This window comes from Coloeus monedula (genome assembly GCF_965178545.1).
Source record: "Coloeus monedula genome assembly, chromosome: 2".
Lineage (NCBI taxonomy): Eukaryota > Metazoa > Chordata > Aves > Passeriformes > Corvidae > Coloeus > Coloeus monedula.
The window spans coordinates 499,404-527,029 of record NC_138782.1 but is presented as its reverse complement, the minus strand read 5'-3'; the positions used below and the strand labels follow the sequence as shown (position 1 = coordinate 527,029).

The 27,626-nt window shown below is 46.5% G+C and overlaps 1 protein-coding gene and 1 pseudogene across 2 annotated transcripts in view; one reads left to right on the top strand and one right to left on the bottom strand.

Annotated features, from left to right (window-relative positions):
* Positions 1–500: 500 nt before the first annotated feature.
* The window catches only part of LOC309586203 (epidermal growth factor receptor kinase substrate 8-like protein 2), a 71,856-nt pseudogene continuing 44,730 nt past the window's right edge, over positions 501–27,626 (bottom strand). Inside the window, exons 2-11 of the transcript in view lie at positions 24,870–24,944; positions 24,060–24,208; positions 23,788–23,914; positions 23,319–23,434; positions 4,592–4,703; positions 3,718–3,825; positions 2,708–2,855; positions 1,437–1,620; positions 898–1,030; positions 501–572 (exon numbers count right to left, since the gene is read on the bottom strand). The product of the transcript in view is annotated as an epidermal growth factor receptor kinase substrate 8-like protein 2 (transcript). The remainder of the gene's footprint in view (positions 573–897; positions 1,031–1,436; positions 1,621–2,707; positions 2,856–3,717; positions 3,826–4,591; positions 4,704–23,318; positions 23,435–23,787; positions 23,915–24,059; positions 24,209–24,869; positions 24,945–27,626) is intronic.
* On the top strand, positions 14,458–16,986 carry LOC309586354 (inositol 1,4,5-trisphosphate receptor-interacting protein-like 1; the record flags this gene model as incomplete). Its single annotated transcript, XM_082303097.1, has 3 exons — positions 14,458–14,740; positions 15,245–15,337; positions 15,692–16,986. 3 exons carry the CDS (start codon positions 14,458–14,460, stop codon positions 16,984–16,986), a joined length of 1,671 nt encoding a protein of 556 aa, XP_082159223.1.

The window sequence follows — 27,626 nt, the reverse complement described above, 5'->3', positions numbered from 1 at the left end:
GGGGTGGAATGGGATGAGCTTTAATGTCCTTTCCTTAAACCCAAACCATTGCAGGGTTCTAAAGCCTTATTCCTCTGGTCCAGGCTCCAAGCCTTGAGGCTGGCCTCTCTTGTGCTGTGTGCCACGCCTGCTCTGCCAGGGGAGAGTGGGGAGCAGGGGACAGCCCTCGGAGAAAAGCTTTGGGGGTCTTTTTTTGCTTGAAGCCAGCCCTTGTACATCCAGCCCCGTGTGAATCCTGCTCTGATCGCATGCACGGAAAATTTCAGTATAAAATATATAGTTATAAAAAAAATACTTCATGCAAAATTAAAACACCTTTCCCAGTGGGACATGGTCTTATTGTCAACCCTTCCCAACAGTGTTCAAGGAATTGTCACTCTGATGGCAGCTGGACCCCAAGGGGAGCTCTGCTGCATCTGGCCTGGGCCAGGAATCATTGCTTTCATTCCCTTTTTTTCTGCACTACTTAGGGCTAAGAGCTGAAATAAAGCAGAGAGACTTTAATTTGCAGAATCAATCCTTTCCTGGCGGCGCTTCGTGATTTCTTGGAGCTCCGACTCCCCTCTGCTTTTCTGGAATGGAAACAAAACAGGCAGTTTGGATTTGAACTTCAAGCTGCAGTTAAGTGACAGTATTTAATTAACGCTGTAAAAGTAGAGCAGTTTCACAGAGATAAGTGATATCAGTAAAAAGCAGATTAATTAGTGGAAACAGGGGGATCTTACAGATTTGCTCAAAAGACACTTCGGAATTTTTACGTGTGTTTTATTGCTGGTGTAGGTTTGGTTGCATTTTTTTTCCCCACAATTGTATTTTTTAAAATGCCTGTTTAATGAGCTATCTGATGCTGCTGGTACAGCCCCCATTCCAGCAGGAATTATCCAGAAAAATGCTTACCTCCAGCTGGTTTTTCTCCACTGTGATCTTGCTGTAGACTCTGTTTCCCTCATCACCGCACACCTTCTTCAGCTCCTCTCTGTTGAGGGAGAAGAGCTGAGCTCCAGTGAGGATGCCCAGGTGTTCCACGGTCCTGGGGAGACACAAAGTAGGGAGGTGACGATTGTGCTGCACGTGGCCTCGTGCCAGAGGTGAGGAGTTGGAGATGGGAGGCCAGGAGCTGCAGTGGGACCATATCACGGGGCCCTGGGGCTGTTCCAAGGTGGCAGCTGCAATTCCAGTAGCATTTCAGGCCTTGGATTTAGTTAGTTAACTGTTTATCTCCAAGAAAATATTTATACCAGAGAAAGGGAGTGACTTTGGGCTCTGAACATTCTGGTTATAGAGCCTGGATTGAACAGGGTTGAAATCTAATTTGCAACACAGGCTCTGTAAGTAAATCCAAGTGGCTTGTCCCAGGTGAGATGGTGCCGGTGGCCTCCCCCGCTCCTTCTCCAGGGAAGGACGAGCATTGCACGTGGCAATAGGGCAAATCTTACTCTTTGCTGAATGACTTGGCCTCCAGCCAGGCTTTGACTTCTTCAGTGCTGGATTCAAAGGTGAGGGGCACGAAAACTTGCTGAGGCTTTTCCACTTTGAAATTCCTGTGGGGAGGCTGAATTTTATTGTTTGTGATCTTCTTTAGCAGCTCGTCGTTCAGCTCATCTGTTTGGTGAATAAGTTCTGTAGAAACAAGTAGGGAATGAAAGCAAGTCTTCAGTCAAAAATGCCATTAAATGTTTGTGGGGAAACTGTAAGGCAAATGGGGATGTGGCTCAACATTCTTATTTAAATTCAGCCCAGAAAAGTGATTCCCATTTTCCTGTGCCCCTGTGTTGCCATTTATTTTGCTCCCATCACCCCTTGGCTGTTGCCTGATGTGGAAGCACAGTTCTGTGAGAATCTACAATTGGAGGTTTGGAATTGAGACCTTTTCAGTCCTCTCTGCTGCTTCTAGTCACTAATTTGCTGATCGCAGAGCTCCAGGTTTTGCTCCGCAACAGAACAGAAGCGGCAGGAAGCACAAACTGGGAATGAGCAACACACTCATGATGGGATGAGCTTGAAGGTCCCTTCCAGCCCAGGGCATCCTGTGCTTCTGTGAAAACTCCAGTGACTCTTCATCCAGTATCGCTTTCCCCATGAAACTCCTGAAGACTGTGGAGAATAACTCAGTGATACGAACAGATTTGTGTCCTCGTATTGTGGGGCTTCCTGTCGTCCCAGAAGGGCTCCTGCTTCCAGGAGTGGACAGGGTGGGATAAGGGGTGAGGTGAGCAGGGCCCCTGATCTCTCTCCTGCTCTGTGAGCCCCACAGCATGTGCAGGGTGAGGGAGTGATGCGGATCTCCTGTTTGGCCGGGAATTCTGTGGAACCACATGAAGGAAGCGGCCAGGCGGGCACTGTGTGTGTGCCGGGAGATGAGCAAAAGGAAGTGAGAGAAAGGGATTGACCTGAGCTGTTCCTTAGACACACTTAAACATTTTGGAAGAGAAAGGAAACTCTCTCCTTGGGAGGAGGAGGAGGAAGTTAGAACTGGAGGAAGGAGGCATGGGGTGATCACTTATTGCCCTGCTCGGCCCGGGCCGCCCGAGAGCCCCGGAGGTGTCACAAGCCCCAAGGCTGCTCTCTTGGCTCTTGTCCTGCCTGGAATGGCCTCCAGACACAGTGCTGCTCCATTGCTGTGATCAGTAAAAGGTGCAGGGGAGCCCCTTGAGCAGGTCTGGTCCCCCGAGCGCCCAAACCCAGGGGAGCCCAGAGTGGGACACACACGTGCGTTCTTTGGCGCCCTGTGCAGAGTGGCGCGACAACATCTCAGTGCCCCACTTATCCCCGGCGTAGCTGGCAGGCAGCTTGTGGGTTGGGCTGGATGGGCCATAGCCCCTGGGGCTCAGGTCTCCTTTGTAGCTCTGGTTAGACTGGTTAGAAAGGGAAAGAAAAGTAAGAATTTTTTTTGGTCGTTTTTAATTTTCTTAAACTTTCTGCCTCACACCCACGGAGGGACAAACTGTCGTGTTCTCCTTGTGCTGATGTGGGGCTGGGGAGACCTCAGGTGGAGCTGCATGGAAGAAGTTAATTTCTGGGAATGAAGAACCCAAAGCAAAGTCTGAAGTTTGCGCAAGGGAATTCCTAGTTGTGCCAAACATGTTCGATCTCATTGGAAGGCAGAGCCTCACTGCTCCGTAGCTGGGATGTGAAGCGGGACCACTGCCAAGGGCCTGGAGCGGACTGGAAAGTTTTTTGACGTTTTGATTAAACTAGCAGGGATTTATCCAGAAGCCTGCTGGGCCGCCTTAGGCTTTGCCCAAACGCTGCAATACCAAAATGGGGAAGCAATTCCATGCTTCCCTAGGGTGTTTAGAACACTCCAGCTCCACATTTCTGCAGTGCAAGTTGCAGTATTCAGTTAATTCTCACTTAGATGGTGTTTCCATCTGCCTCCACTCCAGTAACGTGTTCCTGGTGCTGAACTGAACTGGCTGAGGGAAGTGTCCATCTTTAATTTAACCCCCAAGAAAAATCTTGATGTGGAAAAATATGGAAAGCAGGAGGCTGGTGCACAAATAGGAAGGATAGGCCTTATTTGGGAAGACGATCGTAGCAAAATGTGAATTTTATCATAGGAGACTCAGGAATCTCCTGGCTTTGTCTACTTCTGAAGGTCTGTCCTGATTGGTGCATAGTATCCTAAGAAATCAGGGAGGTCTAATGACAACATTATTCCCAGAGGCAGATTGTGCCCTGCAGCTGATACCAGTCAGGTATTACCTGACTACAGACCTGTTTGAGCTCTTCCAGTTTCACCACATCCAGGATATTGTACGGAACATAACCGGCCTGCCCACTCCGGTTGAGCAACTTCCACCACTGCTTATTATCTTCCAACACCTGAGAGAGGGACAAAAATAAATCTGCTGTGGGAAAATGGGATTTCAGGCATAAACAACCAGGATATAGCGGGGCCGAACCATCCAAAAGGTGAAGTTGCCAGAAGGACATCACTGAGGCCAGGAGCTCTAATCAGATCTGTTGCTCTCAGATGCAATCCAGGACTGAAACTTTTCCTGGAAAGCATCAGAATGTATCGTAAGGATGAACAGGAGAGCACCTCTGCGTGCTGAAGAACTCATAGTTCCTACATAATGTCCCTGTTTCTCCAGACCTTTTTTTCCTAATGACTGAGTTTCTGATGTCTTTTTGCATTAAAATAAATAATTAAATAAATAAAAAGCCACATTTTGCAGAGAAACCTTTTCCTCAGGTCACAGATCAGTGTCAGCCCAAGTCACATCCCACCTTGTCCAGCTGCCAACAGTGCTGCAGTAAGAGAAAGGTTATGAGAAAGGTGCTTTTCAGAGAAAACAAATCCTCGTGGAGGAGGAAGTGGTGATAAGGAACCGACCCAGCGGGGGATGAGCAGGGCTCTAGAGCGAGTTGTTGTCCTCCCTCCTCACTGTGGTTAAAATGGGACCGATGTCTTTGAGCTGAGGAAATGACACAACACAGCACAGGCAGCCTGCTCCAGCTTTGGGTTTGAGCAAAGCTTTGTGTCACTGCTGAGATACCACCAGGGAAAATGGAGTTGGTGCTTGTTGCTATCCCGAGCTCTCTCCTGCCCCTGGGGGACACACCTTTTCCAGGAGCGGTCACGTACCTCCAGGATTTCATCCTTCAGCACCGAGAGCTCACTGGCGTTTCGCGCGGTGAAATCGTAGCGGATTTTGGCAAATCTCTTGGGCACAACCACCCCCTGGGCCTCGAAATTCCTGCAGAAGAGAAGTGTCCTGAAGTTCATTAACCTGAGCTAGACTGTTGGAAGGACTCTGTGTGGAAGCTGGAATTGTATTAGAGGATCATCATAAACTAAAAATATATGTGACAATGTGGCCAGATTGCAATGAATCTAAAGACAGGACAGGGTTGGCTCGAGCTCACAGAGCTGCTGCCTCCAGTGTAAACTAACCGCCTCGTGAAAGCAAATGGTTTTTCACAGACATTATTCAAATAAAAGGGGAAAGGGGAAAAAAAACCCAACCAAGAAAAAAGGAAGGTTCCCATTAGCAAAAAAAGCCTACATGAAAAAGTGAGGTTGTGAGCTATGGCCGAAGGGCTGAGTTTGGTGCTGATTCTCAATCAATTCAGCAAATGACAGTGCATTGATGCAACTGTTTTTTTAGTCAAATTTAGTCCTGATTCTTCACAGTAATTTGCCTCAAGAAAATGAGCCCCATATCCTTTGGTGAGTTCCCTGTTGGCTGAGGCCCAGACCTTCAGGCCGTGACTTCTCAACATACTTGCAGTGAGACTGGCTCCCTCTTAATTGCTTCTTTTTGAAGTATGGTTTGTCACTATCATCCTGCTGAAGATGAACAGGGCTGGTGTCTCATCTTCATGTATTCTTCCCCCTCGTCCCCTCTCCTTCTTTTCCCCTTTTTCACCTCTAAATAAATTTCTTAAAGGCGATTTAACCCTGGGATAGTCTAATCCACTTTAGTCCTTCGTGGTCCACCCTCAGATAGATGTGTTGGCACAGAAGAAGTAAGGGTGTTCCTTTAGGATCTGATACTGTAATAAAGGGAAGAGAAAGATGAAACAGGCATTTCATGTTTGTCTGTTTTCTCTCCATGTCGTTTCGTGAACATGTACTCACACTTGGCCAAGAGTAGTGCATTCAGACACTGCATATGAGTGTTGAAGAGGGGACTGAGAAGGAAGAAGCTTAGTGTTCTGCAATAGGAATTATGCTTTGGGGATTTTACGAATTGTTTCCCTCTTTTTCACCATCATGCTCTTCTTGCACACTTCCTTGTCTTTTGCTATTGAGCGAAAGTCTGGAGGCTCAGAAAGCCCAAGTTTCATCTGAGAAAGATTTCCTGTGTCAGAGAGAACGGAAGGGATTCTGTTTCCATCCTTTCATGCCAGGAAGGATGAACTGCCTGTATCAGGAGGTGCCGAATTGGTTCTGGGTGCTGCTGTAGCTCACAGAATTGCAAGACCCAGTGCTGCAGGAGTTCAAATAACAGACCGGTGGAAAGGCTCAGGGGCCACAAGCTGTGCTGCATCTCTCATGGACTTGCAAGGAACCTCTCCTTTGGTGTCTGTGCAAGTGCTGGCTGATGTGGGCACTAGGATTGCTCTTTTAATCAGGCAGCTCCAGTACCTTTCAGAAAAGAATTTTCATGGCACATCATGAGCCATTAATCTCTTGACTAACCATAACATTTCCTTACTCCTTGGTTTTACAGCATTACTCAAACACTGACATTTGTCATTTCACCAGCCATCTCCCTTGACCTCTAGCATCAGGCACTTGCAGGGGGAAGGATCTGGTCTCACAAATATTTTCCTACTCTGATCTCTGTGATTTATTAACCATGAAGTTTTGCCTTCAGAACTCAAGATGCCATTTCAAATAATTTCATGTGCAAAAGTCGAGTTATTGGGCAAAAGGGATCCTTGATAGCTGGGTACAAAGGACAGCAGGACTGCTGTTGCTGTTTTCTTTTCAACTACTGTGCTTGCTGTGTGACCTTGAGGAAATAGGTTCACTGCAGCTTTATGGTTCTGTTTTTTCGTAGGGAAAATAAGGGCAGTGATAATTGCTTTCAGTTGTAAAACACTTCAAGATTTATGGAATATGAATGATTCTTACTAAGTGAAAAGTGTTGCAAAGCTGGCTTAGTTGCACACTGTGCTAACAAAATCCCGTATCAGCCTATTGACCCCAGCCTGAAACACTCATTAAAGTTTATAGGACATTTTGGTGGATGAGTTGAGGCAGTTGTTCTGCTGGAAATATCATACTGAAAGCACTTTTAAATCCATCATCCGCTTTGACATTTTTCTCTATTAAAACTAAACACAACTGCTTGCTCTTTCCAGTTTTCTTAGTTTAGTTTTTGATGGGTAAGTACTCACTGTTAACTCAGCTTGTACCCCCATGGCATCTGAGACATTACAGTTCATTCTAGTCATAGCATAAACACACAATAGCTGTTGTACTGAGACAAAAAGAGTTATAAAACATGTAAGATATCCAATGGACTGGTATTAACTATCAAGTTGCATGGTCACTTTTGAATGTCAAATGTTCTTTTTATGGATACTGCATTAATTTAATTTGTGCTTAAACGTTAGCTAGGCTAGACATTGGTGTCTGAAAAGTTTACATATTTTTCCAATGTCAAAATGTGTAAATTTAGTATTAAAGAAACAAAACATATTTACTTGTACTAGAGGAAAAATACTTTCGTAGCAAAGAAATTAACTGAGGTGCTCTTTAGAAATAGGTCTGGCTTGCTTACAGAATTGTTGCTTATGCAGTAAAGCAGATCTACAGATGTTTTCTTTTTTTCTTCCAGATAAAACTTGGATTGTTTGAAAAGTGGGGAGATATTTCACCATAGTACAAAAGAAGATACAGAAGAGGAGAGCAGAATGAGAGCTTTGCAAGTGCCACATGCCTGCAGCCTGCTGTCTTTAGCAATGCTGTTCCTTCCAGTCACTGGAACGTCAAAACAAAATATCCCAAGACTGAAGCTTTCCTATAAAGGTAAACTTTTCAGTAGTTTTTCTGATTCTGGCACTTTCGTTTCGATGTGATACTGCCAGCAGTTCTTTTTGTATTACTAACCAGGAAATACATAATAGAAGCCTTAAAGATGGATGAATTCTGCCTCGGGGCAGTATTAAAATCTGGGTTTTTTGTTGTGTCGGGGCACATGTTTCTGAAGTATAAATGTCTTTTAAAAGTATTATTTCTGTTTGCTCCAAGAGGATGTTAACAGACTGTACATAAATTAGAGGGGAGTGGTCCTTGAAAGGCTCTGAGGTGCATTGGAGACATTCCTGTGTGGCTGGTGCGGATGATGTGACACATGGAGGACATTCACACCTTCCTACAGCATCAGAGAAAGTTGAGAGCGCTGACTCAAGTGTTTCAAGGGGACTGACATTTATTTTTGTAATAATTCTTTTTCTATCACTAAGTGGGTATGTTAAACTCTTCATATGTGGTTTTCTTTCTCCTTGCCTCTTTGGATCACAAAAGCGTGATTCTCTGCAGAATTTCTTAGTCTTGTGTGTAGTTCTTGTTAAGAATGGTACCGTCTGAGGGATTTCAACACAGACATATTTATGTATTAATGGCCAATTTTTTAAAGAAGGTGGATTTCTTTTTGCTTTGAATGTACAGTACACCTCCACAGGCACAGAGATGTGTCACTGACACTTCCTTCTTTAGTGAAAACAAATGCTCTCCAGTTAGTTATGTTTCAGCTATGTCAGCACCTTGCCCTTAGGGGAGCTATTTCTGCTCTGTTTTTCAAACTTATGTCTTCCTATGCATTGCAGAGTTACACTCAGGATGGTGTGATGGGACAGGCTGTAGAGCCTTCATCGGGGCTTATGATATGTTTATCATGAGTTTAACACCCAGAGAAATGTATTGAGTAAGCAGAATGACATGCTATTTATTTACAAGCTTCTCTTTTGCTAGATTTGCATGCCACTGTGCATGCTATTCCACTGTGTATATAAATGTGTTTGGATGTGTTTGTGCGAGAGAGACAGAGGAAGCAAGATCAAGGGATCTTGACAACATTTTTATAAATTCAGGGAACAGTTGCACTCCCTGAAGCCAATGCATACAGAAACTGAAAGAGCTGACATGAGTTATGAAAGTTAGCAGTAAAACCCTCCTGACATACAGCCGGCCTTCTCACAGCTAGGCCTTTTGAGCTAATTCCCAAAAGCAGCATATACCATATGGCCATGGCATTTACTGTGGATTTGACACTCACGATTAGTGAATTCCTCTCAACTTCAAAAGCAGATAGCCTTTGGCAAAATCCTGATGGATGCCTTTGGCAGGTAAAGAGGGGGAGAAAGAAAAATTAGTGAGGTCAACACAGGGGAAAAAAAATGGCTGAAATCTTAGTTTAAAATAGTGGCAGAGACCTGCTGGGAACCGTTGGGAAAATGCCTGAGCTCGTTTAAAAAGACAGTGAGCAGATGATTGATATTTAGGCCCTGACCCAAACTTTTCTTAGCAACTTTATAAACCTTTCAGTTTGGCTTGAGGGATACCGTTTCCTGTCCAAACTTATTCACCTATATCCCTGTAGGGGGGGAAAATCAACAACAGATACAGATGCAAAACAGCACATAAATCTTAGTTTTGAGAGCTGTGATGGAACTGAAAAGTCAGAAGAAAGAGAATTACCAGAATTTATTGTGCCTTGTCTTACTTTCTTGGGGGGTTGGAAGGTGTATATTTTTCCACATGGAACAAGAAATAATTTAATGCTGTTTTTTCACATTTATGTATTGTAAATTATTCCAGTATGGCTTATCATAATTAAACTATATTTTGCGTGTTGACAACAGAATATCAGATGTACTGAATATTTAATATAGTTGTGAGAATTAAGTCCACCTTCCTCCCCCCAAATCTTTCAGACAAAACAATTCCAAGGTTTCTGAGAATAAGATGTAGGAGAAATGAACTGTTTTGCCAGTTCTCATAAAATTGTTAGTCATGTCACTGACAAGTCCTGGCATCTCTGTTCTTTGGAATTCATACTTGAACTCTCATGAAGAGGAGAATACAGGGCTCTTTTCCTTCTTTATGGAAAACAGATGAGAACTGGCCACATCAGGCAGTTCCAAAAACCTGGTCACATGTGTCTTTGAAGGGAAGGTTTCATCTCCTTTCAGGTGCAATGTGCTTATGGCATAGCTCCATCTTCCCAGAAGAGCTGAGCATTTGCTGGGGCAGGAGAGCTGGAAGTAAGCGGGACTTTGCTCTGCAGTTACTGAAGCTTCCAGTTGCATCAATCAGTGGTGGATGGAGGAAGAGGGAGAGGGTAGGGTGGTTAAAGATGTGTCTATAACTGCAGGAGTGCTTCAATAAACCACAGCATGTCAAAGCTCCTTTGTGTTCAAACAGCAATTGAAATTTTAGACCTTCTCTGAATGGCAGTTATAGGTTTCCTTCTTCTCAAGGTTGTCATCTTAACGAATGGGAATCTGTGCAGGAAATGTTAAGATATTCCAGTGAGTGATGTTGGGATCAATGTAAAGTCATACAATGGATTTCCTTTATTGTTTGTCCCAGTCTAAAGATGTGTTCTAAAAAATTGTGCATGTATAAAACTAAAACTACACACAAATCAATTAAAATATGTTGTAGTACAGAATCAAAGTCATATATTTTCCACCTGTGTTAACCAAATACACTATGATCTTTAATCACATATCTCATCCTTTCACATTTTCCCTGATCCATTAGTTGAAAAATTCTCTTATTCACTCAGACTTAACGTTTAGATACTCGTTCATGTCATTACTATCCCAGAAATTGTCACTCCTCTTGTGATGTTTTTAGGGTGCTCTCACTGCATATACCTTACTTATTCTGTGTATCTTAGATACTTCTACAAGATTGAGGTGCTTTTACTATTACAGCTTTAATATTAGGAGAAGGTAACAAACTGTCTTCTAATAGAAGATTATGATCTTTAGAAAACCAGGGGATGATTTTGAGTAATATTCCATATTTTGACTCTCTTTGCCCAGTACTGCTTTCAGTCTAAGACCAACAGTGTGTATTTATCACTCATTTTCATGTAGCTGGAGATAACCTGTGACCTTCATCCAAACTGCAGAACTCCACAAGCACAGAAGTGATATTCAGCTTCCCTAAGCAGCACATCCTTGTTGTCTGCTGCCTCATTTAACATCCTCATTCCAACCTCTAGAGCAGATGCAGAAGGTTTTCATATACCAGTCTAATTCATTAATGTCATTTTCAGGACAGCATCAGTTCTGTTACTAAAGAATGGAAGGCTCAGTGTCCTAATTCATGTATGTTTAATTCATACAGTGTAGACAGTCTTGTTTCTGTTTGATCTTCTGAGTAATAATTTTTCCTAATTCATTGGGAGGTCCTTCCATAAATATCGTGTGTGTGTCTTTTTAGATTTTACTTCATAGGGAGAAGTAAAGAATAGCCAGACCAGAAGGTTGATTGCCTTCTGAGAAAAAGAAGAAAAAAAAGCAAATTTTTCTCAATTTGTGGCTATCCTAAAATTTTCCTGCCGAAAGAGAGAATCCTAATTGCAAATTTAACCCTATTGATTTGATTTACTTGGCTGCTTTTCATGGACATTTTAGTAAGTGTAGTCTGTGTTCTCAGTGAATGCATTTATATTACAAAAGTGTGCACCCTAGTTTCTTGGCTGGGGGGCATGCCCTAGCCCAGATTTGGACATTGTCACCAGTGACATCCACAAACATCTATCATTCCCGTGTGGGAATGTGGCCATTCCCCAGAGCAAGCCATGCTTACTGTGACAGCGGTGACTTGGTCAGAGGACCAGGAATCCTGCATTGTGACACAGTACAGAGGAATAAGCAGGACTGAAGGCAACGTTTGGCTTTTAAAGCAGGATTTACTTAGCACTGTTAAAAACGACTATGGTAGTAATTTACATCTAATAAACAAAAGCATTATTCTCAGCTGATTTGTTTTTCTCCATATAGAATGAATTAAGATGCAGTCTCACTCTCACTGAAGTCATGGCAAGAGTTTTTCCACTGAAGTTAATTGAAGCAAGATCAAATTCACGCTCTTCACTTTTTTCATCTTACCTAAATAAACTAAAGACAGGTAGTTCTTTCTCCTCTGCTGAAGGATGACAGTGCTAAATCATCAGCTCCACATGGAAATTAGCCATGTTTAAGGATTGTTTAGTTTCACGCAGTGTTTTGCGCACAGGATTTTCTTCCCCCAGAGTGATCTATTCTTAAAACATGGTGAAAAAGCAAACAGAGAACATTTTGGTGCCAGGAATTCTTTTGAAAATTTGACTGGGTGAGTGCATTTCCTTAATGTTCAAAAATTATCCTTTGACCATGCTATTTAACAGTGTCAAGCATTCTGTTCTCTATATTGTTTTTGCTTTAAACCTGTTTCATTTTAGAACTGATGAGATGCTTAACTGTTGCATCAGAGCAGTTAGTTTGTTCAGTTTCAGTACAGCTGGCTTATTTCCATGTCATGCATCATTTAATTATACATATAAAACATAGTTAAAATTGTACAGCTCCATGAGCCTCACTTAAACTGTCTGTGGCACTGCAGTAATCCCAGTACCCTGACGGGGTGTTGCACAGCTGTGACTGGTTGGAATGTGGTAAACTGGTGATGTGTAAGAGAGCCTGGAAATGAGCTTGCATTTTGCAGCTGTGCTCGCTCTACTGGAAGAGGAAGTTAAACCAGAAAAAAACTGCTCTTGTGGCAATATCAGCATCTGTAAATCTGAATGCTTAATGAAAATCAAGGAAAATGTGCTGAGTGAGGAAGTGGTGCTTTTCCCTTGTTTGTCATTTAATTAATTTTTGGTGGTTTGTTATTTCTCAGAAAAATCTATCTCAGATTCCTCTGTGGAAAAACATGAAGTGTTTATGTGAGAGTGAAGATCCTAGTATTGGATGATTGTCTAGATATGCAAAAGACTTTGCCTGTTTTGTCTCAAAAATGCTTTCTGGAGGCAGTGATCATTGACACTTAAAATGTACCCTAGCTTGAAGATGGATGGGCACTGCTGTCCATGTGTATATGCTGTCGACTGAGTATAAACTTGAAGGCATCTATTACATCTTAGTAATGGGAAAAGCAGCAAATTTCTTACAGACATTTTTTTCCTTTTTTAAGCTAGTGAACTTGAAGGTCAGATTCAACTATATGTTGCATTTTCTGTCATATAATTATCATATCTATAATGTCCTGAAGAGCAGCCTCCAGTCAGTGACATCAACAGTTTACACAGCGGTTGAACTAAGAATAACCTTGGAGAACTGACCCATGTCAACCTCTTATGAGTGTAAACTGTAGTTCACAACAGTTTCTGTTTTTTCATGATCACAGAAGGGCCTCAGTTGGATAAAAGAAGAATTGTGTTCAAAAAATACAAAACTATTCTGCTGAATGTTCACTTTACTGTATCTCAGAAGAGGAGAGGAAACAAAACTGAAAGAGTAATACTTAACAAAGTATTTTTGCTCCCTTATAAAAAGAAGGACAGGACAACATCAAAAACAGCTTCCCTAGAAGAATGCAGGGAAGATACATGATAAGTGGCATCAGCTTGGAAGAGGGATCAAAACTCTTTCTTTGATTGCTTTTACTAATGACATCTGTTTAAGCAAATCCAATTCAGAGCAGTTTCAGGAATCCCAAACTTGTTCTCTTTCTGAGCACTATTTGGAGGGCATGATCTGCCTGACATCAGTGTCTGTCTAGCAGTGGACATCTGTGGTCACTATGCAGGTGCTCGATTCACATCCTGTTTCCTTTTCCTCCCTCCCCATTTCTGCAGTTCCATTTGTAGGTGAGTTCCCCAAAGAAGAGCTGAGGAACATAAGGGATGACTCTTCCATACTCACAGTCCTTTGGAGATAAATACACAGAGATAGCAGAAAGAGTCAGAATTTCCTTTAATAAACCAGTGCAATATCAGACAAGTCAGAGAGATTGGTTAACTCTGTTTAAGGCAGACAATTTTGAAGATGGTGGGAGTGACAGATGTACATCTTTGCTACAAATTTGAAAAATGAGACATTCTACTTTCTGAACAAAATCCTGGCTATCCCAGAATTTTGCACTGTGTTGAACCATAGAGTTTTAAGAGCTGAGAGGTTGTTGAAGACACCAAAATTTTGTAATTAACTTACTGGGCCTCTTTAAGGAGGGTGTTACGTCTTCCTGTGCATCATTCAAGCAGCCTGGATTTCTTTCAGAAAGATTTCTCACTAAATCTGTAACAAAACATTAGCCTGTATGACATCCTGCCCCAAAAGTAATAAATATAAATATTATTAGTAAAAAATGTCCCCCTCCAAGATTAAATAAAAGCTTACACCTATATACCAAGAGCATCCACGGATCATGTCACACAAATTTATATTTGACAAGGGTTTGTGTGGGAGGGCACTTGTGCCTGCTTTGTACAGGGAAGCTCTGGGGTTCCCAGGTTCATGACTGATGGGTCTGCACTTTGTGTCTGTTGAGGCTCTGGGTGCCCAGGGCCATGAGCAGTTCCCGGCCTGGGGATGGCGGGTGGGGCTGGCCTGTGATGCGCTCTGGGGCCTGTGACAGCACAGGGGCCGTGTCACAATGGGGGCAGCTATAAAAGGCCCCATTGGTTGACGCTGCCCCCAGTAGAGCCTGGGCAAGCGGTGAGTGCCCACAGGCGGTGGGGAGGCAGGGCTGGGGGAGGGCTGGGGCAGAAGCGCTGGCACCCGGGGCGTGTGTTCTGTCCCTGCGTCCAGGGCCCAGCCCCTGGCGGGAGCGCCTTGCTCAGGCTCGGTGCTTGCTGGGGCAGCGGTGCAGGCCTTGCCTCCTGCCAGCTGCCGGGGCCTCTCCTTCCTGCTGCCACATCCCCGTGGCTCCTGCCCTGCACTGGCTGCTTCCATTCCGGCCCTACTGAACCCCTTCTGTGTGTCCTCTTGCAGACCATGGCTTTATTGTCATTGCTCTTCGTGCTCGTGCAAGGCCTGATCCAGTACCCCCAGCCAGCTGGGGATGGGCTGGATGAGGCCACGCACCGGCGAATGCAGGAGCGTGAGGAGCTGCTCGACCGCGAGATGGCTCGGCTGCTGCAGGAGCTGGAGCAAGGGCCCCCGGAGCAGCAGGACAAGGGCTGGGGAGCCCTGCTCTTTGGTGCCCTGCAGCAGTGGCCATTCTGGGCTCTTGCTGGACTCCTGCTCCTCTTGGGCCTGTGGTTTAGCTGCAGGAGGAGTCCTGAAGCCAGCAAAACCAACAGCAGCGGCAAGGACCAGACCTCCTGCAAGACCTTGGGAGAGGAGAAGGAAAAAGAAAAGGAAGAAGACAGTTTGGATTCCAAGAGAGATGGAGAAAACATTGATGTGACTGTGGAGGCAGATGACAGTGGCAGCGGAAATGAAGGAGAAGGCAGTCCTGTGGCTGCAAATGAAGGAGACGACAATGATGCCAATGAACGAGATGAAGATGTGAAGTTGAAGAAAGACAGTGATGTTAAAAGTGATGATGGCCATGATGCAAGGAAAGATGAAGGCTGGAGTGATGGGAATATGCCAGGAGACAATACTGCTGAAGGAAATGAAGAAGAACCTGGCAATGTTACTGGAGGTGTGGAAGACCTAGATGAAGCAAATGAAGGAGAAAACAAGGATGTGAAGGTGGAGCCAGACAAGGATGCTGGAAAGGAAGAAGAAGGAGATGGAAATGAAGAAAAAACCGATGATGCGTATATGAAAGCAGGCAACGATGACGTACGTGAAGGTGAAGATGGAAAGGAAGAAAAAGCGGATGTGAAAGTGCAGGAAAGCAGTGATGCCAGTGAACAAAGAAGCAGTGATTGGACAGGACAAAAAGACAGCCGTGATGGTGAGAATGCAGTAGACCATTGTGGTTTTGCTGCAACTGAGGAAGAAAAGAAGGACATTGGAAATGAAGAAAGCAATCTTGGAGACAAAGATGAGAAAGCCAGTGCTGCCGATAGGAAGGGAGAAAAGAATGAAAATGGAAATGGAGAGGAACATGGCAATGTTGCTTCAACTGAAGAAGGTGTTGATAAGATAAATGAAGGAGAAAGCAGCAATATGAAGCTGGAGGAAGACAGTCATTCCAGTGAACACAGAGCCACTGATTGGAATGGGAAGGATCAGGAAAACAGGGATGCGAATGTGAAAGGCGAGAAGAATGAAGATGGAAAAGAAGAAGAAGGTGGAAATGTGGCTGCCAGTGAAAAAGAAGGCAGTGGTGCTGCTGGCAAGGACAAAGGCAGCAGTGGTGGAATTGAAGAGGAAGAAGACGCCTGTGACGTTGGGAATAAGCGAGGGATCCTTTTAGTGGATCGCATACAGTGTCCTGTCGAGGACGTGGAGAGAGGTCGCTCAGTGGCAGCTGAGCTGATGGAGAGCTTCACGCGTGTCTTTATTGACAGCGTGAGCAATAGTTTCTACCCGGTGCCTCAAGAAGCCATCGGGGTGGGCAGTGCCTTTGAGGGTTGGAGTCCCCGTGAGCAGGATGTGGTGTACCGCGTGCTGGTCCCACTGAATCCCCCACCGGGACACGCCTTCCACCTGGAGCTGAACAGTGCAGGGCAGATGGCAGCAAGGACCTTCTGCGTCCGTGTGGAGCTGGTGTGCACGTGCGAGAGGGAGCAGCTGGGCGAGAAGCTGTTGTGCTTCCTGCACCACTCGCAGGAGGAGCTGCGGCGGAAGCAGAAGCCCAGCCTCCTAGAGACACTCTGCACCGGCTCCTACCTGGACGTGGAGAAAACCTCCCGCTGGTTCTACCAGCTGGTGAGATGCTCGTGGCTGCATTTGCCTCAGTCGTACTCATGGCACTTGGTGTTTCAGCCCTGCAGCCGGTCCTGCCAATTCCGGCTGAGCAAAGGCAAGAAGAGCCTGATGGTGGAGATGCTGTTTGGGGTGCGCCACGGGGACTCCGACATCTTTGTGGTCAGCCAGCCCACAGAGGCCCAGAAAGGCGGCTCCAGCATCTTTGTGAGCAGCCAGCCCGCCGAGACCGACTCCATCGCAAGCACAGCGTGGCCTGAGACGTACGCTGTGGCAGAGGCAAAATTCTTCCAGCACGTTGCCAGGCAGGTGCCGTGTGAGAGCTTGCACCTGAAATGCCTGCAGCTCTTCACCTGCATCCTGAGGGGCACAGGGTTTTCCAGCTCGACCTGGAAGACTGTGGTCATGCACGTGCTGACCACCGTACCGCTGTCCCAGTGGCGCAGGAGGGAATTTGCGCGGCGGCTGTGGGACATCATGGCATACCTGCGCCGCTGCCTGCAGTTGAAACGCCTGGAGCACTTTGTCCTGGGCAACCAGAGGCTTCCTGAGGAGATCAGCTTGCCGCCGGCAATGCGAACGGTCGAGCCGCTCAACCTCTTTGAGCACCTGGCCCGAGATCCGGCCGCCCACGCAGAGGCGATGCGAGCTTACGGTCAGCTGCGATTCCGCCTCTGGATGCTGCTCTCCAACCACTGAGAGGAATTCCCTGCACAGAGCTGTGCTGGGGGGGCTCCCACCCGATGGCAGCCACGTGAGCACTGCATAATTCTTGCTTTTTTCACTGGCAATCCTGAAGCTGCTTTCCTGTTCCTGCGGAAGGAAGATGCTGCGGCACATTAATTCATTGTGCAGACACACATCTCTGCGTGGCCTTGCCCTTCACCTTTCAGTTTACCACGGTGCTGTTGCAATGTTCCTGCGTCTACGAGGCAGAAACTGGCTCCACCTGCACATCCTTACAGAAGACTATGAACTGACAGAGGTTGCTTGGCATACCTCCAAGTCCAAAAAACGAGCCTGTTAGGGACTTAATGTAATTCTTCAGTAAGCTGTACTTATTGTAGTTTTTTAAGGATGTAGTTTTTCTTAGTATATGAAAGTACAACAGGTAGTTTTAAGTCACACTACCATGGAAGAATAGGTAGTCCAAGTTTTCATAATGGGAACTGGATATATTATCCATGCTTCAAGAGGCCCTTTAGTATTGTCAGTGGGTAAACTATTTTGTAAACTTACCCTTAGTTTAGGCAATTAAACTACACTGCTGTAGTTGCTTGGCTGCTTTTCAGTAATATCCAGATATTTATGTTAGGAAAAACAATAAAAGGAGAGAAGTTTCTCAAATTGCCTGAAAAGTGTCCTTCTTTATATTTAATCCAATGGTTCTTAGAGAACGTCCATCCATTGCAGCTACCTGAAAAAATGACAAAGTGACTCAAGCGGTGATTGTGTCCAGCAGTCACATCTCGGTATTGCACTTCTGCAACTCACTAGAGCAGGGGATTAATTTTGTCTCATGAATGCAACCAGAAGTCATGATGGTTGAAACAGCTAAAATATTAATTAATCCTCCCAGTGCTGCTTCAAACCTGCCCCTCCTCATTCAGAGCATGGGAAAGAAAGCTGCTGTGGCCCACGTCAGAGAGGGAAGGCCTCTGAAGGGACAGGAACAAGCAGCTCCATGTGAGGAGAGCAGGCAGGAACCTCCTAGAGGAGGATCGCTGCCAACAGCAGAACTCGCTGTTCCACTGAGAGGGAACTGTGCTCGCTGGGGTCCCTGCCTTTTGCTTCCTCTGCTGGGCAGGCACTGCTCCCACCACAGCCCCTTTGGCCCAGCTTGTGGAAGGAGGAGAACACCCTCCCTGCTCCCTTCTCCCCAAACACACACACCCACTTTGTTCCCCTCTCCTCTGCCCCCAGCTGCAGAGACCTGCCCTTTCCCTTGCTCCAGCGCTCATCAGCCCCTTCCACAAGGACATGTGCTCTCAGTGGGTAGGACTTGATCTCTGTGTGCCATTGAGCCTTACGGCCTGACCGCACAGCTTGTGTGGCCTCTGGAGCGATGCTTGGAGTCAGGGAGAAGCACGGCCCCCATGGCTTCTTGCTGCACAATGCACCCAGGGCTAGATTGGCCAGGGCCAAAACTATTGCAGGTGGTTAAACTGTGGGTGTGGCTGTGAGTTTTGGTGCAAGTGTGCTGTGTGTCTGAGGAGCATGCTGGGAGAGGGGAAGGGCAGAACCTACAGCTGTCCAGTGTTGCCACTGAAATACTGCTGTGCAGCTCAGGTGCTGATTTTAACTGGTCAGTAGTATGCAACCCCACTAGGATGGAAATTGAAAACAGTGCTCCATAAGAGCAAGCATAGCCAAATGATCTGGATGTCTTTCTGGCACTGAGCTGTTCTTTCAGGCCTTGAAAACAGGGGCAGCTCTGATAAAGTAACTGAGCAGCTGGTTGGTATTAACTCTCCTTTGCACTGTCAATTCACCTTCTTTGGGAATAGCTCACCCTGCTCTGTGTCTTTCCTAAGCCTGTCAGTATCGATGTGAATGTGCTTTTCACACCCATGCCATCTGGCACTGGTATTACACCAGAGTTCCTCCTGCCACTGCAGTTCAAGGTCTTTCAATTTTTGCATGAAAGTCTCGTCTCCTATGTTATGGACACTGCACTCCTTAGGAAGCTGACAAATACATTTGAACATAGTGGGAAAAATGTTGAAGTGGAAGCGTTGCGAAGATGTGTGGCCAATTTCACAACATCTTTCCTGTGGAACTGCTGCAGGCTGAACGGAGCAAGTCCTGCTGTCAGATGTGCATTCGGAGAAAGCAGGTTTGAATAAAATAAGTCACAGCCAGAGAACTGTCAGTGCTTATCAATAGTGTCAAGATACGAGTTTCTGTAGCTAATTGTCCTTTGGATTTACTGAAGAAAATCCCTTACTGGTTTACATCCTGGACACTGAAATCCACAAGAAAATTCCCATTTGCTCCAAAGCGAAGTCCCTTTCCCTTTCTTCCTGCTTCCTTCATCAGTGAAGCACAAACTGAGTTAGAATTTAAAACTGTGTTCTTCTCTGTACAGCCCCTACCAGAGAGGATGAGCAGAAGTATCAGGACAACCTGGTGGTGTCTTCTCTGGCCTTAAACATCTGGGCTGTAAGATGTAGCGAAGTCATTTATCTTGCCTCAGCGTTGCCGTGTTCATGTCCAGAGAATGGCCTGTTGTCAGAAGCCTTTCTGAAGACGCAGTTACTTGAAAATTGCAGGTGCAGGTGCTTGCAGCTACTCTAACCTTTTGTGCATCCTTCTGAGGGAAGCATAGTCTGAAATGAAGAAGTGGCAGTATTTTGAAGGCAAGTGCAATTAGAAGGAGGGTAATTTGTTTGGAAAGGTGGGGATAGCACTGCCTATAATTTCACAAAGCATACTTTGAGAAAGGAAGAGCTGTGTGCCTTAAGGTGCTAATCATGATCAGCATGTTCCATTCTGAACACCTGGACATGCTTGCAAAATACAGGACATGTCTCCATCCAGGCTGGAAAGAAGGAGCCCACTGCTGCAGGGTGGAGTGGGTTCCTTTGTGCAAGTCAGCACAAGTCCCAAAGCCTTGAGGTGGACTGGAAGGTAGAGAGCTTCTAGACACATGCTATTGCCACAGAGTGTTTGGTTGGTGTTGCCTGTTCCTAAGAGTGTGGACTAATCTCCACTCTTCATTCCCCGTGTCTGTTTCCTTCCTAAGGAAGATTCACGCCTTTCTGGTTGCAGGTCATGTGCTTATGCAGCTAAAGGTAGCTGGGAGGCTGCTGAGCTGAGCTGAGCTGGTAGGCTAAGTGGAGCAGTAAAAGTCTTTCCCAGTCAGTGAGTTGACCTCAGGTCCTTCAAATAATGCAGTCCAAGAAGATTTTGCCAGTATTTCCACTGGAAGCCTACCACGGGTCTCTTGCTTTTTCTGTGTTTGACTGGCTGGTAGATTGGGAGGGACAAGGGGGTGTGAAATGCTTGACCAGGGCATGAATGAAATGACTTTTTTCTTTAGTTGGTCCTAGGCATCTCAACCTGAAGTTCTAAGGAGAGAGAGTGGGAGTAGCAGAGTTTGTTTAAAGCTGCCTTTTCTCCAGGGTCAGCAAATTAAGAGGCTCTTTACTACTCTGCATCTGGTAGTGTGGGCTTTCTGAATAGCTTTAGCTACAGGTGAGTTTATGAAACACCTTCCTTAGAGTAGGGCGGAGGTTTTCTCTTATCTGCTTGATTCTCAGGTGACTGGAGGTCAGAAGAAATTTTCCCTCTTATTCTGCATCTTAGTTACTCATGTGGATTAGGAGAGCACTGTGAAGGGACTGGAAGGTAGTGATCAGTAGAGATCTAAAAAGAGGAGGATGAGATGCGCTGCTGAAACAGAGTAGCCTGTGAAATTCCTGACTCTCTCCTCTTTCTTTGTGATGATGCCTGTGAATGACTGATCAGTGGCTGCTGTGATCCTGTCTTCCTCTTCTTCCCTCCCTGCTGGGTAGCACTTGGGACACGGAACTGTTCAATGGCGACCTCATCTAGATGGCAGAAATTACAAGGCATTGATTGTTATTATATAGGATGGTTCAGAAAACTGTTTTCTGAGTGCACCCAGCTCTTGTGTCATGGCTGGAGAAGAGAAGGGTGATTAATCAGACATTGTGTGTTTTGTCAGCCCTCAGCTGATAAAGAGTATTTCAGAGATCACCCAAGAGGAATTGGAGTAGCCCAAGGGAGCAAAAAGGGAGCTCCTGCTGTGCTGTGCTGTGATCGGCATCAGAGCAACCCTTCCCAATAAACAGCACCATCGTATCCAGTAGCAAGGATCTCCAGTCAGAAAAAAGCAATGGAGGAGGTTTGTATTGAGGATGGTGTCTAAATGCAGACACGTCTACATCCCTATACAAAATAGAGTTCCTCTCGGAATGGCAAGAGAGAAGCCAGTTGCTGCAAGTGTCAGGAGGAGCACATTAGAGTGGAGCGAGCCAAGCTTCAGGAGTTCTGTGGTTTCAGGACTTTTCTTTTTCCTTTTCCAAACTTGTATTTCTTGTTACAGTGGCTTGTCCATTTTTCAGCCAGGCTATTGATCAGCCACATCTAGCGTAAGAAGTAGTTTGGATGGGCCTGAGTATTTTTATCCTGCTTTGCAAAGCATAAGTTGGTTATGTGTGATCTTTTGTCAGTCAATAGACAGATCTTTGAAAGTGCTCCTAATTCTTTCCCTGCTCCACACTGCATCTCTACCACCTGATGTTCCTACCAGAATCAGTGATGGGGTGAATGAGAAGAAGAGTTATTTTGCTGATATAATTTGATTTAAGGTACTTGCCTGTGGATTTGAACTCTTGTAGTAAAGCTTATAAATCCTTTAGATTAGAACAGAAAAGCATGGAAAAACAGTCTGGCTTGAGGGTTTTTTCCCAGACTCGAACTGGCATCAGCAAAGTGGATGGTCAGCTGAAAACTTTGAGTCAAATCCCTGTAAAGTGATGTGTCAAATCACGGCAGAGGATTCGCGTGGAGTTTGGGAAGAGTTTGGTTGCGCTCCGAGGTGTGACAGTTTCCAAGGTGTGAGCTCATGTAAACAAGGAAGCAGATGGGGCTTCTAAACTCTGAACTAAAAGTACTTTGATGAAGGTTTTGTACCACGGAGTAACCGGTGATGGGAAATGAGTGTCAGGGCTGTTAGAAGGTGGAAGAGCCATCTTTCCCTTGGGGAAAAACCAAAGGCAAAGGGGTGGCCTTGTTTGTTCTGGCTTTGGAAGTGACCTTCCCAAGACTTCTGAAGAAAGGGGACGGGTTTTCCCCCATTTTCTAGAATTCTGTCTCATTAAGAAGAGTTGTCTGAACCCAGCGCCCTGTCGGTTCCCTGGGGGAGAGGTGGGCAGGACTGAAATACACTGTTCTATTCAGCCCCTAAACAGTGGGTTTGCCTTTGGTTTTGTCTAAAGCCAAGGGGGAGCTGCTGTCTCCAGTGAAACAAAGCTCCTTCCTCAGCTAAAATGTTTTCCAGCAGCGCTGGGAGGTCGGGCTGCTCTTCCCCGGCCCTGTGTTTCCAACAGGGTGAGGTTTGTGTGTGCCCTTCCCTTAGGGCAGATTCCTCCTGTAGGCAGATTCCTCCTGTAGGCAGCTTCTGTCTGTGCAAGCTGGGGTGACTTTGGGATGGATGGAGAGATCCTCAAGGGAGTCCAGAGGAGGCCAGGAAGGGCCAGGAAGTGCTCCAAGAGCTAGAGCATTACACAGACGGGCTGGGAGGGCTGGGAATGTTCAGCCTGGAGAAGAGAAGGCTCTGGAGAGCCCTTAGAGCCCTTTCCAGTGCCTAAAGGTGCCCCAAGAGAGCTGGAGAGGGACTTGAAGAGCCTGGCGTGAAAGGACAAGGAGGAATGGCTTCCTGCTGCCAGAGGGTGGGTTTAGATGGGATATTGGGAAGAAATCCTTCCCTGTGAAGGTGCTGAGGCCCTGGCACAGGTTGCCCAGAGAAGCTGTGGCTGCCCCTGGATCCCTGGCAGTGTCCAAGGCCAGGCTGGACAGAGCTTGAAGCAACCTGGGATAGTGAAAGGTGTCTCTGGCCATGGCAGGGGGTTGGAACGGGATAATCTTTAAGGTCTCTTCCCACCCAATCCCTTCTGTGATTCCATGATTCCAGCATCTCTACACACATGGAGAGCCAAAGCGCAGTGCAGCATCTTTGGCACCTGATCCTTAAGGTCACTTTGCTGGGCTGATGTTGGGAAACAAGACCTATGGATGGACTGATGAAGTCAGTCAATATTTTTGCCTCCTGCGGTGGAAAACACCTGCGATTCCTTTCCTTGCAGAGCTGCTGGGGGTTAAACAGCAGACAGTGCTTATGGGAATAACCCCTCAGCTGATCTTTGTCTTCCCTTGGTGGTTATTAACAGTGGCAGGGAGTTGTCTCCAGGATGCCCAAACGTCCCAGTGTCACTGTACGTGTCCGTGTGCGTTCATGAGGTTCCGAGGCGGGAGCCAAAGCTCCGGGCGTGCGGATCCATCACCTATTTCCATGTGGAGTGATGTTCTGTTTGAAGGCATCCCCGACCTGTGTCTGCTCAGCCGTCTGGCCATGCTTGAGTGAGGAGTTCCAGTAAGGATATCCATTGGCTGAGGAGAGCTGGAAAGGCAGACATGGAGTCAGTGTTACCAGGAAAGGGGAAAGCTGATCGGAGAAAAGGAGAGGGATAGTGGTAGATGAGTCATGGTCTGGCAGATTTTGGTCAAGGTGTTCTCCAGGGAAGCCTGTGTCCCTGGAGCTCAGTTACGCTGTAGGGTGCTGTTGCCTTGGATTGGGAGAGGCTCATTATTGCTGCCCTTTTCCAGCCTCATTTGCTTTCTGTATTTAACTGGGGCAACCAGATCCAACTGAGTTTTGAGCCAACTACTTGTTGCATGCCACCACTACCCCTGCAGCTCCATTTCTCCGGAAAAGGGGGAGGGAGAGTGAAGAGACAGGGACACAGGACTAACCTCCTCTTGCAAGTGTCCAATGTCTATTTCCCAGGGAGCTCCACGGAAGATTTCTGTGGGTGGTTCCCAGCCGTTGTGGAATTTGGGGATGTAGGTGGGGACATTCGTGTCTCGGGGCCACTCAGCTCTAGGACAGAAAGTGGGAATATGAGGTGACATTCACAAAGAATGTGTCTTTCAGGGCATCCCCTGAAAGAAGAAGCAGGAGCATCAGGGAATCCAAGCATCCCGTCTGCGTGGGGAGCCTGGGGAGATGGCAGCTCTGTCCTTACCTGGATCTGGTCCATGTCTCCCCCAGGGAATCCCAGAGGTTTATCTCTTTGGGTGTCAGGTGTCCTCTCAGGAAATCGGTGGTGTCTTTAGAAAGCAGTGGGCTGAGGACAGACGGGGCCAGCTCGGGGCCACCGCAGCTGTTGATGATCTGGGTCACACACAAACCACACAAAGAGGAGAGAACTTGCAGGAAACGGTCAAAATGTCAAACCAGGGACACACAGACGAGCAGGAATCGAAGACAAAGCTGATCCTTGGATCAGCACAGTCACTGCAAGAAACATCAACCTAAGTCTTTGAAGGAGACTGGACAGTTCAAGGGAACATGAGATTTTTTTGGATTGGAGTCAAAGGAAGAGCTGATCTACAAATGAGCTGTTGTTACAGACGAGTGAAGTGTCAGAAGCTGACACTTCAAAAAATGGAAAGTATCTTGCTATTCCTTTGTGGCTCCTTTTCCAAGTTGGGATTTCTGCTTCCAAGCATTTTCAGTGCAAATACTGAGCCGTATTTGCCTGAAGGTGAGACCAGACAGATTCCCAGTGGGGACTCCAGCTGGCTGCCCCTTTTGTTCACAGTAATGCCTTATTGACCCGGTGGAAGGATTCATATTTGCTGGGATTCCTGTATTTACTTCAAGCTTCAAACCGGATCAGAGGCCAGGAACAACCGGCATCGCTTCTGGAAGTTCCTGAGAAAGCTGTGGCCAGGTATGAGCAGTTTTCCAACCCTGTTGCACAATCTATCTACTTGTAAGTGTGAACTAGAAATAAAAGGAGTTCCCAGTGAGACCTGGGAATAAGATTTACCAGTTCCAGCGGCCCGAAGAGGAAATGCACCAACTCTGAAGCACGGGGGTTTTGGATGTGCTTCCTTAGTTTGGCCTGAAAAGAGAACGTAAACACAGTTTAACCCTAACCTGAGTGTGCCTTCTCTTTTCTGTCACATGGGGCGAGTGTTGTGGACTGATGAGAACAGTAAGGGATGGAGGAGTAGGAATCATTCATTTTTATTTTGTGTCCATTTCTAATTCCCAGTGAATTTCAGGCGGGGGGGAATACCCTCTCTGTTAAATCAGTGCCTTTAAAGCTAATTTGAACAGACACAGAAGACCTTGGCTTATTTTGAAAGTCCTAGTGAGGAAGGGCCAGGATTGCTGGTGCTTCTGCCTCTTGCAGGGTTGAGAATCCCACTAGTTCCATGGATGAAAACAACAGGATAGGTGTTCTGAGGGTCCCCTGGCAAACTGCTGACAAGGGAAAGTCTCCACCAAGGTCTTGCCTGGGGCACCTGGAGCTGCCCTGGCCACTGAAAGGCTCCAAATCCAGTGGTATTTGAGGTGAGCTGTGGCAGAATGGAGGAGCAAACACTTGGGATTGATTTACTGCAAGAACTGGGTTTCAGTAACAGCAATCAGCTGAGCTGTGGTGAGAAACCTCTCCAGTTTGTGCTCCCATTCAGCTCCTTCTCCTGTCCTGGACTCCTGGCACTGTTGCCATGGGAGACAGGCTCCCCGCTCCTACCGAAATGCAAAGCATTTGAAATGCCGGAGATGAAACATTAATGTGGAGTGGGAAGTGCGAAACAACTGCTGGCAGCAGGGTGACCCAATGAACGGGCACTTCCCAGGGACTCGGCAGCCCCATGGTGAGGAACGTGGCAGGACCCCACCACAGTGTCCCAGCTCTGCTGCGTGCTCCACCCTGGGCTCTTGCCAGGAGATCAGCTGCTCCTTCTGATCCTGAGCAGGCACAAATTAGCCATATTTGCTTCTCAAAGAAAAGGCTGGAGCTTGGTATCCTGCTTTAAGGTTGTTTACAGTCTCTTGGTTTTCCTTATTAATAACTGCCCAGGAAGGAGCTTGTAGGATGTGTTCGCTGGACAAGTTTGGTCACAACTGACAGAATTCCTGCTGCAGTGGTGAGGCAGGGACTGAGCCTGGTTCACTGTCCCCAGAGCTCAGGTAGTACAGGACAGTCAGGCCAGTAAAGCCCCTGCTCAGGGCTGGGAACGAGATCCTGGCCAGCTTTCCCTCTCTGCCCCTCTCTGCAGTCCTGCTGGCCTATGTCATGCCCTGGGGCCACTCTGCCGTTGCTCAAATGGCCAAAATCCACTCATCCAGGAGTGGGAAAGGGAGGGAGGGCACAGGAATTCATCTTAGGTGGTGAGGCCTGGAAATTTTCAAGGCAACAAATTGATCTTTGGATAATTACAGCAGAGCAGAGAACACGGTGCCATGGGCTCTGGCAGGGCTGTGCTCAGCTCTTTGTTCTCTCCCAGGTCCAAAAGTGTGACCAGTTCCAGCAGCAGCAGCAGCAGTGACAGCTCAGCCAGCGACTCCTCTGACAGCCAGGACTCCTCTACCTCCTCCGAGGACAGTGACAGTGAGGACAGCTCCTCCTCTGTTGAGAGTCTTTCTGAAGAATGGCTAAAAAGCAAAGGTCATGATAACACAGCAGGCTTAGTAAAGATGCAGACACTGAGTCCTTGAGCAAGAGGTTGCATAGATAACAGAATGTGCATTCAGATAAGTAAGAAGACAGAAACCATACGGAAGAGGAAGATAAGACCACCGTGTTTGCAGATCCCACGGAATAGCTCCCACCAATGAGGAGCTCGACTTTTGCAATATGTATGAGCTAATTAAAGGTACTATAAGTAAGTGTAGTTTTGAAAAATAAATCGAGACTTGCTGAACATGATGCCTTGAGTGCTTGTCTCCCGCGACTCCACCCAACACTCCTCCTCCTCCCCCTCCTCCTCCTCCAGCAGCTCTTCCTCCTCCTCCGACTTCGACTCGGATCCGAGCTCCTCCAGCAGCAGCAGCAGCAGCAGCAGCTCTGAGGATGAGCCCCCAAAGAAGAAGAAGAAGAAATAGCTGGGGAGCTGCAGGACTGGTGTGGAGTGGGAGACAAGCCCCTCCCAGGGGCTGGAGCACACGGCTGCCAAACATTCAATGGTCAACATTTCTACTGCTCACACTTTCCAAGTGTTTTGCCTAGTTGTTCCTAGGACATGGAAGGTATTAAATGGCTTCCTGAGACGTACTGAGAGAGTATTTTTGTGCTTTATCCTTTTATGGAAGATTTTACTTTTTTAGTTCCAAGAAAAATTAAAAAAAAATCTATCATCAGATTCGTTTCCATGAGCTGAAGTCCAGTAACCTGGATGCTTACATGCTGGAAAGCAAAAGCTTTTTATTGCAGGTTATGTTGTGCATCGTGTGCTGTTCCTCTGTTAATGACAGCTTCACTTCCATTGAGAAAATCCTCTCCAACTGTTAAAAGCAGAAGTTTTTCAGCGCTGCTGTGGAGCTGTGGCATTGTTGAAGCTGAATGCACAACGTGTCCCACACAGAGCCTCCCATCTCATCAGCTGGTGCCAAATGGATTCTGTGCTGCTGAGCTTGTGTTCCAATGGCTTTTCCTGATGCTTCCAGGTCCAGTCTTAAGTGCACCATCCAGCTGAGCTGTGTTGGTTTGTTACTGATCAATGGAGTGCTTGTCCTGCCCGCAGGCTCTGGGCTTTTCACTCCCCTGTGGCCTTGGCTCGTGCGTTGGAAGTGT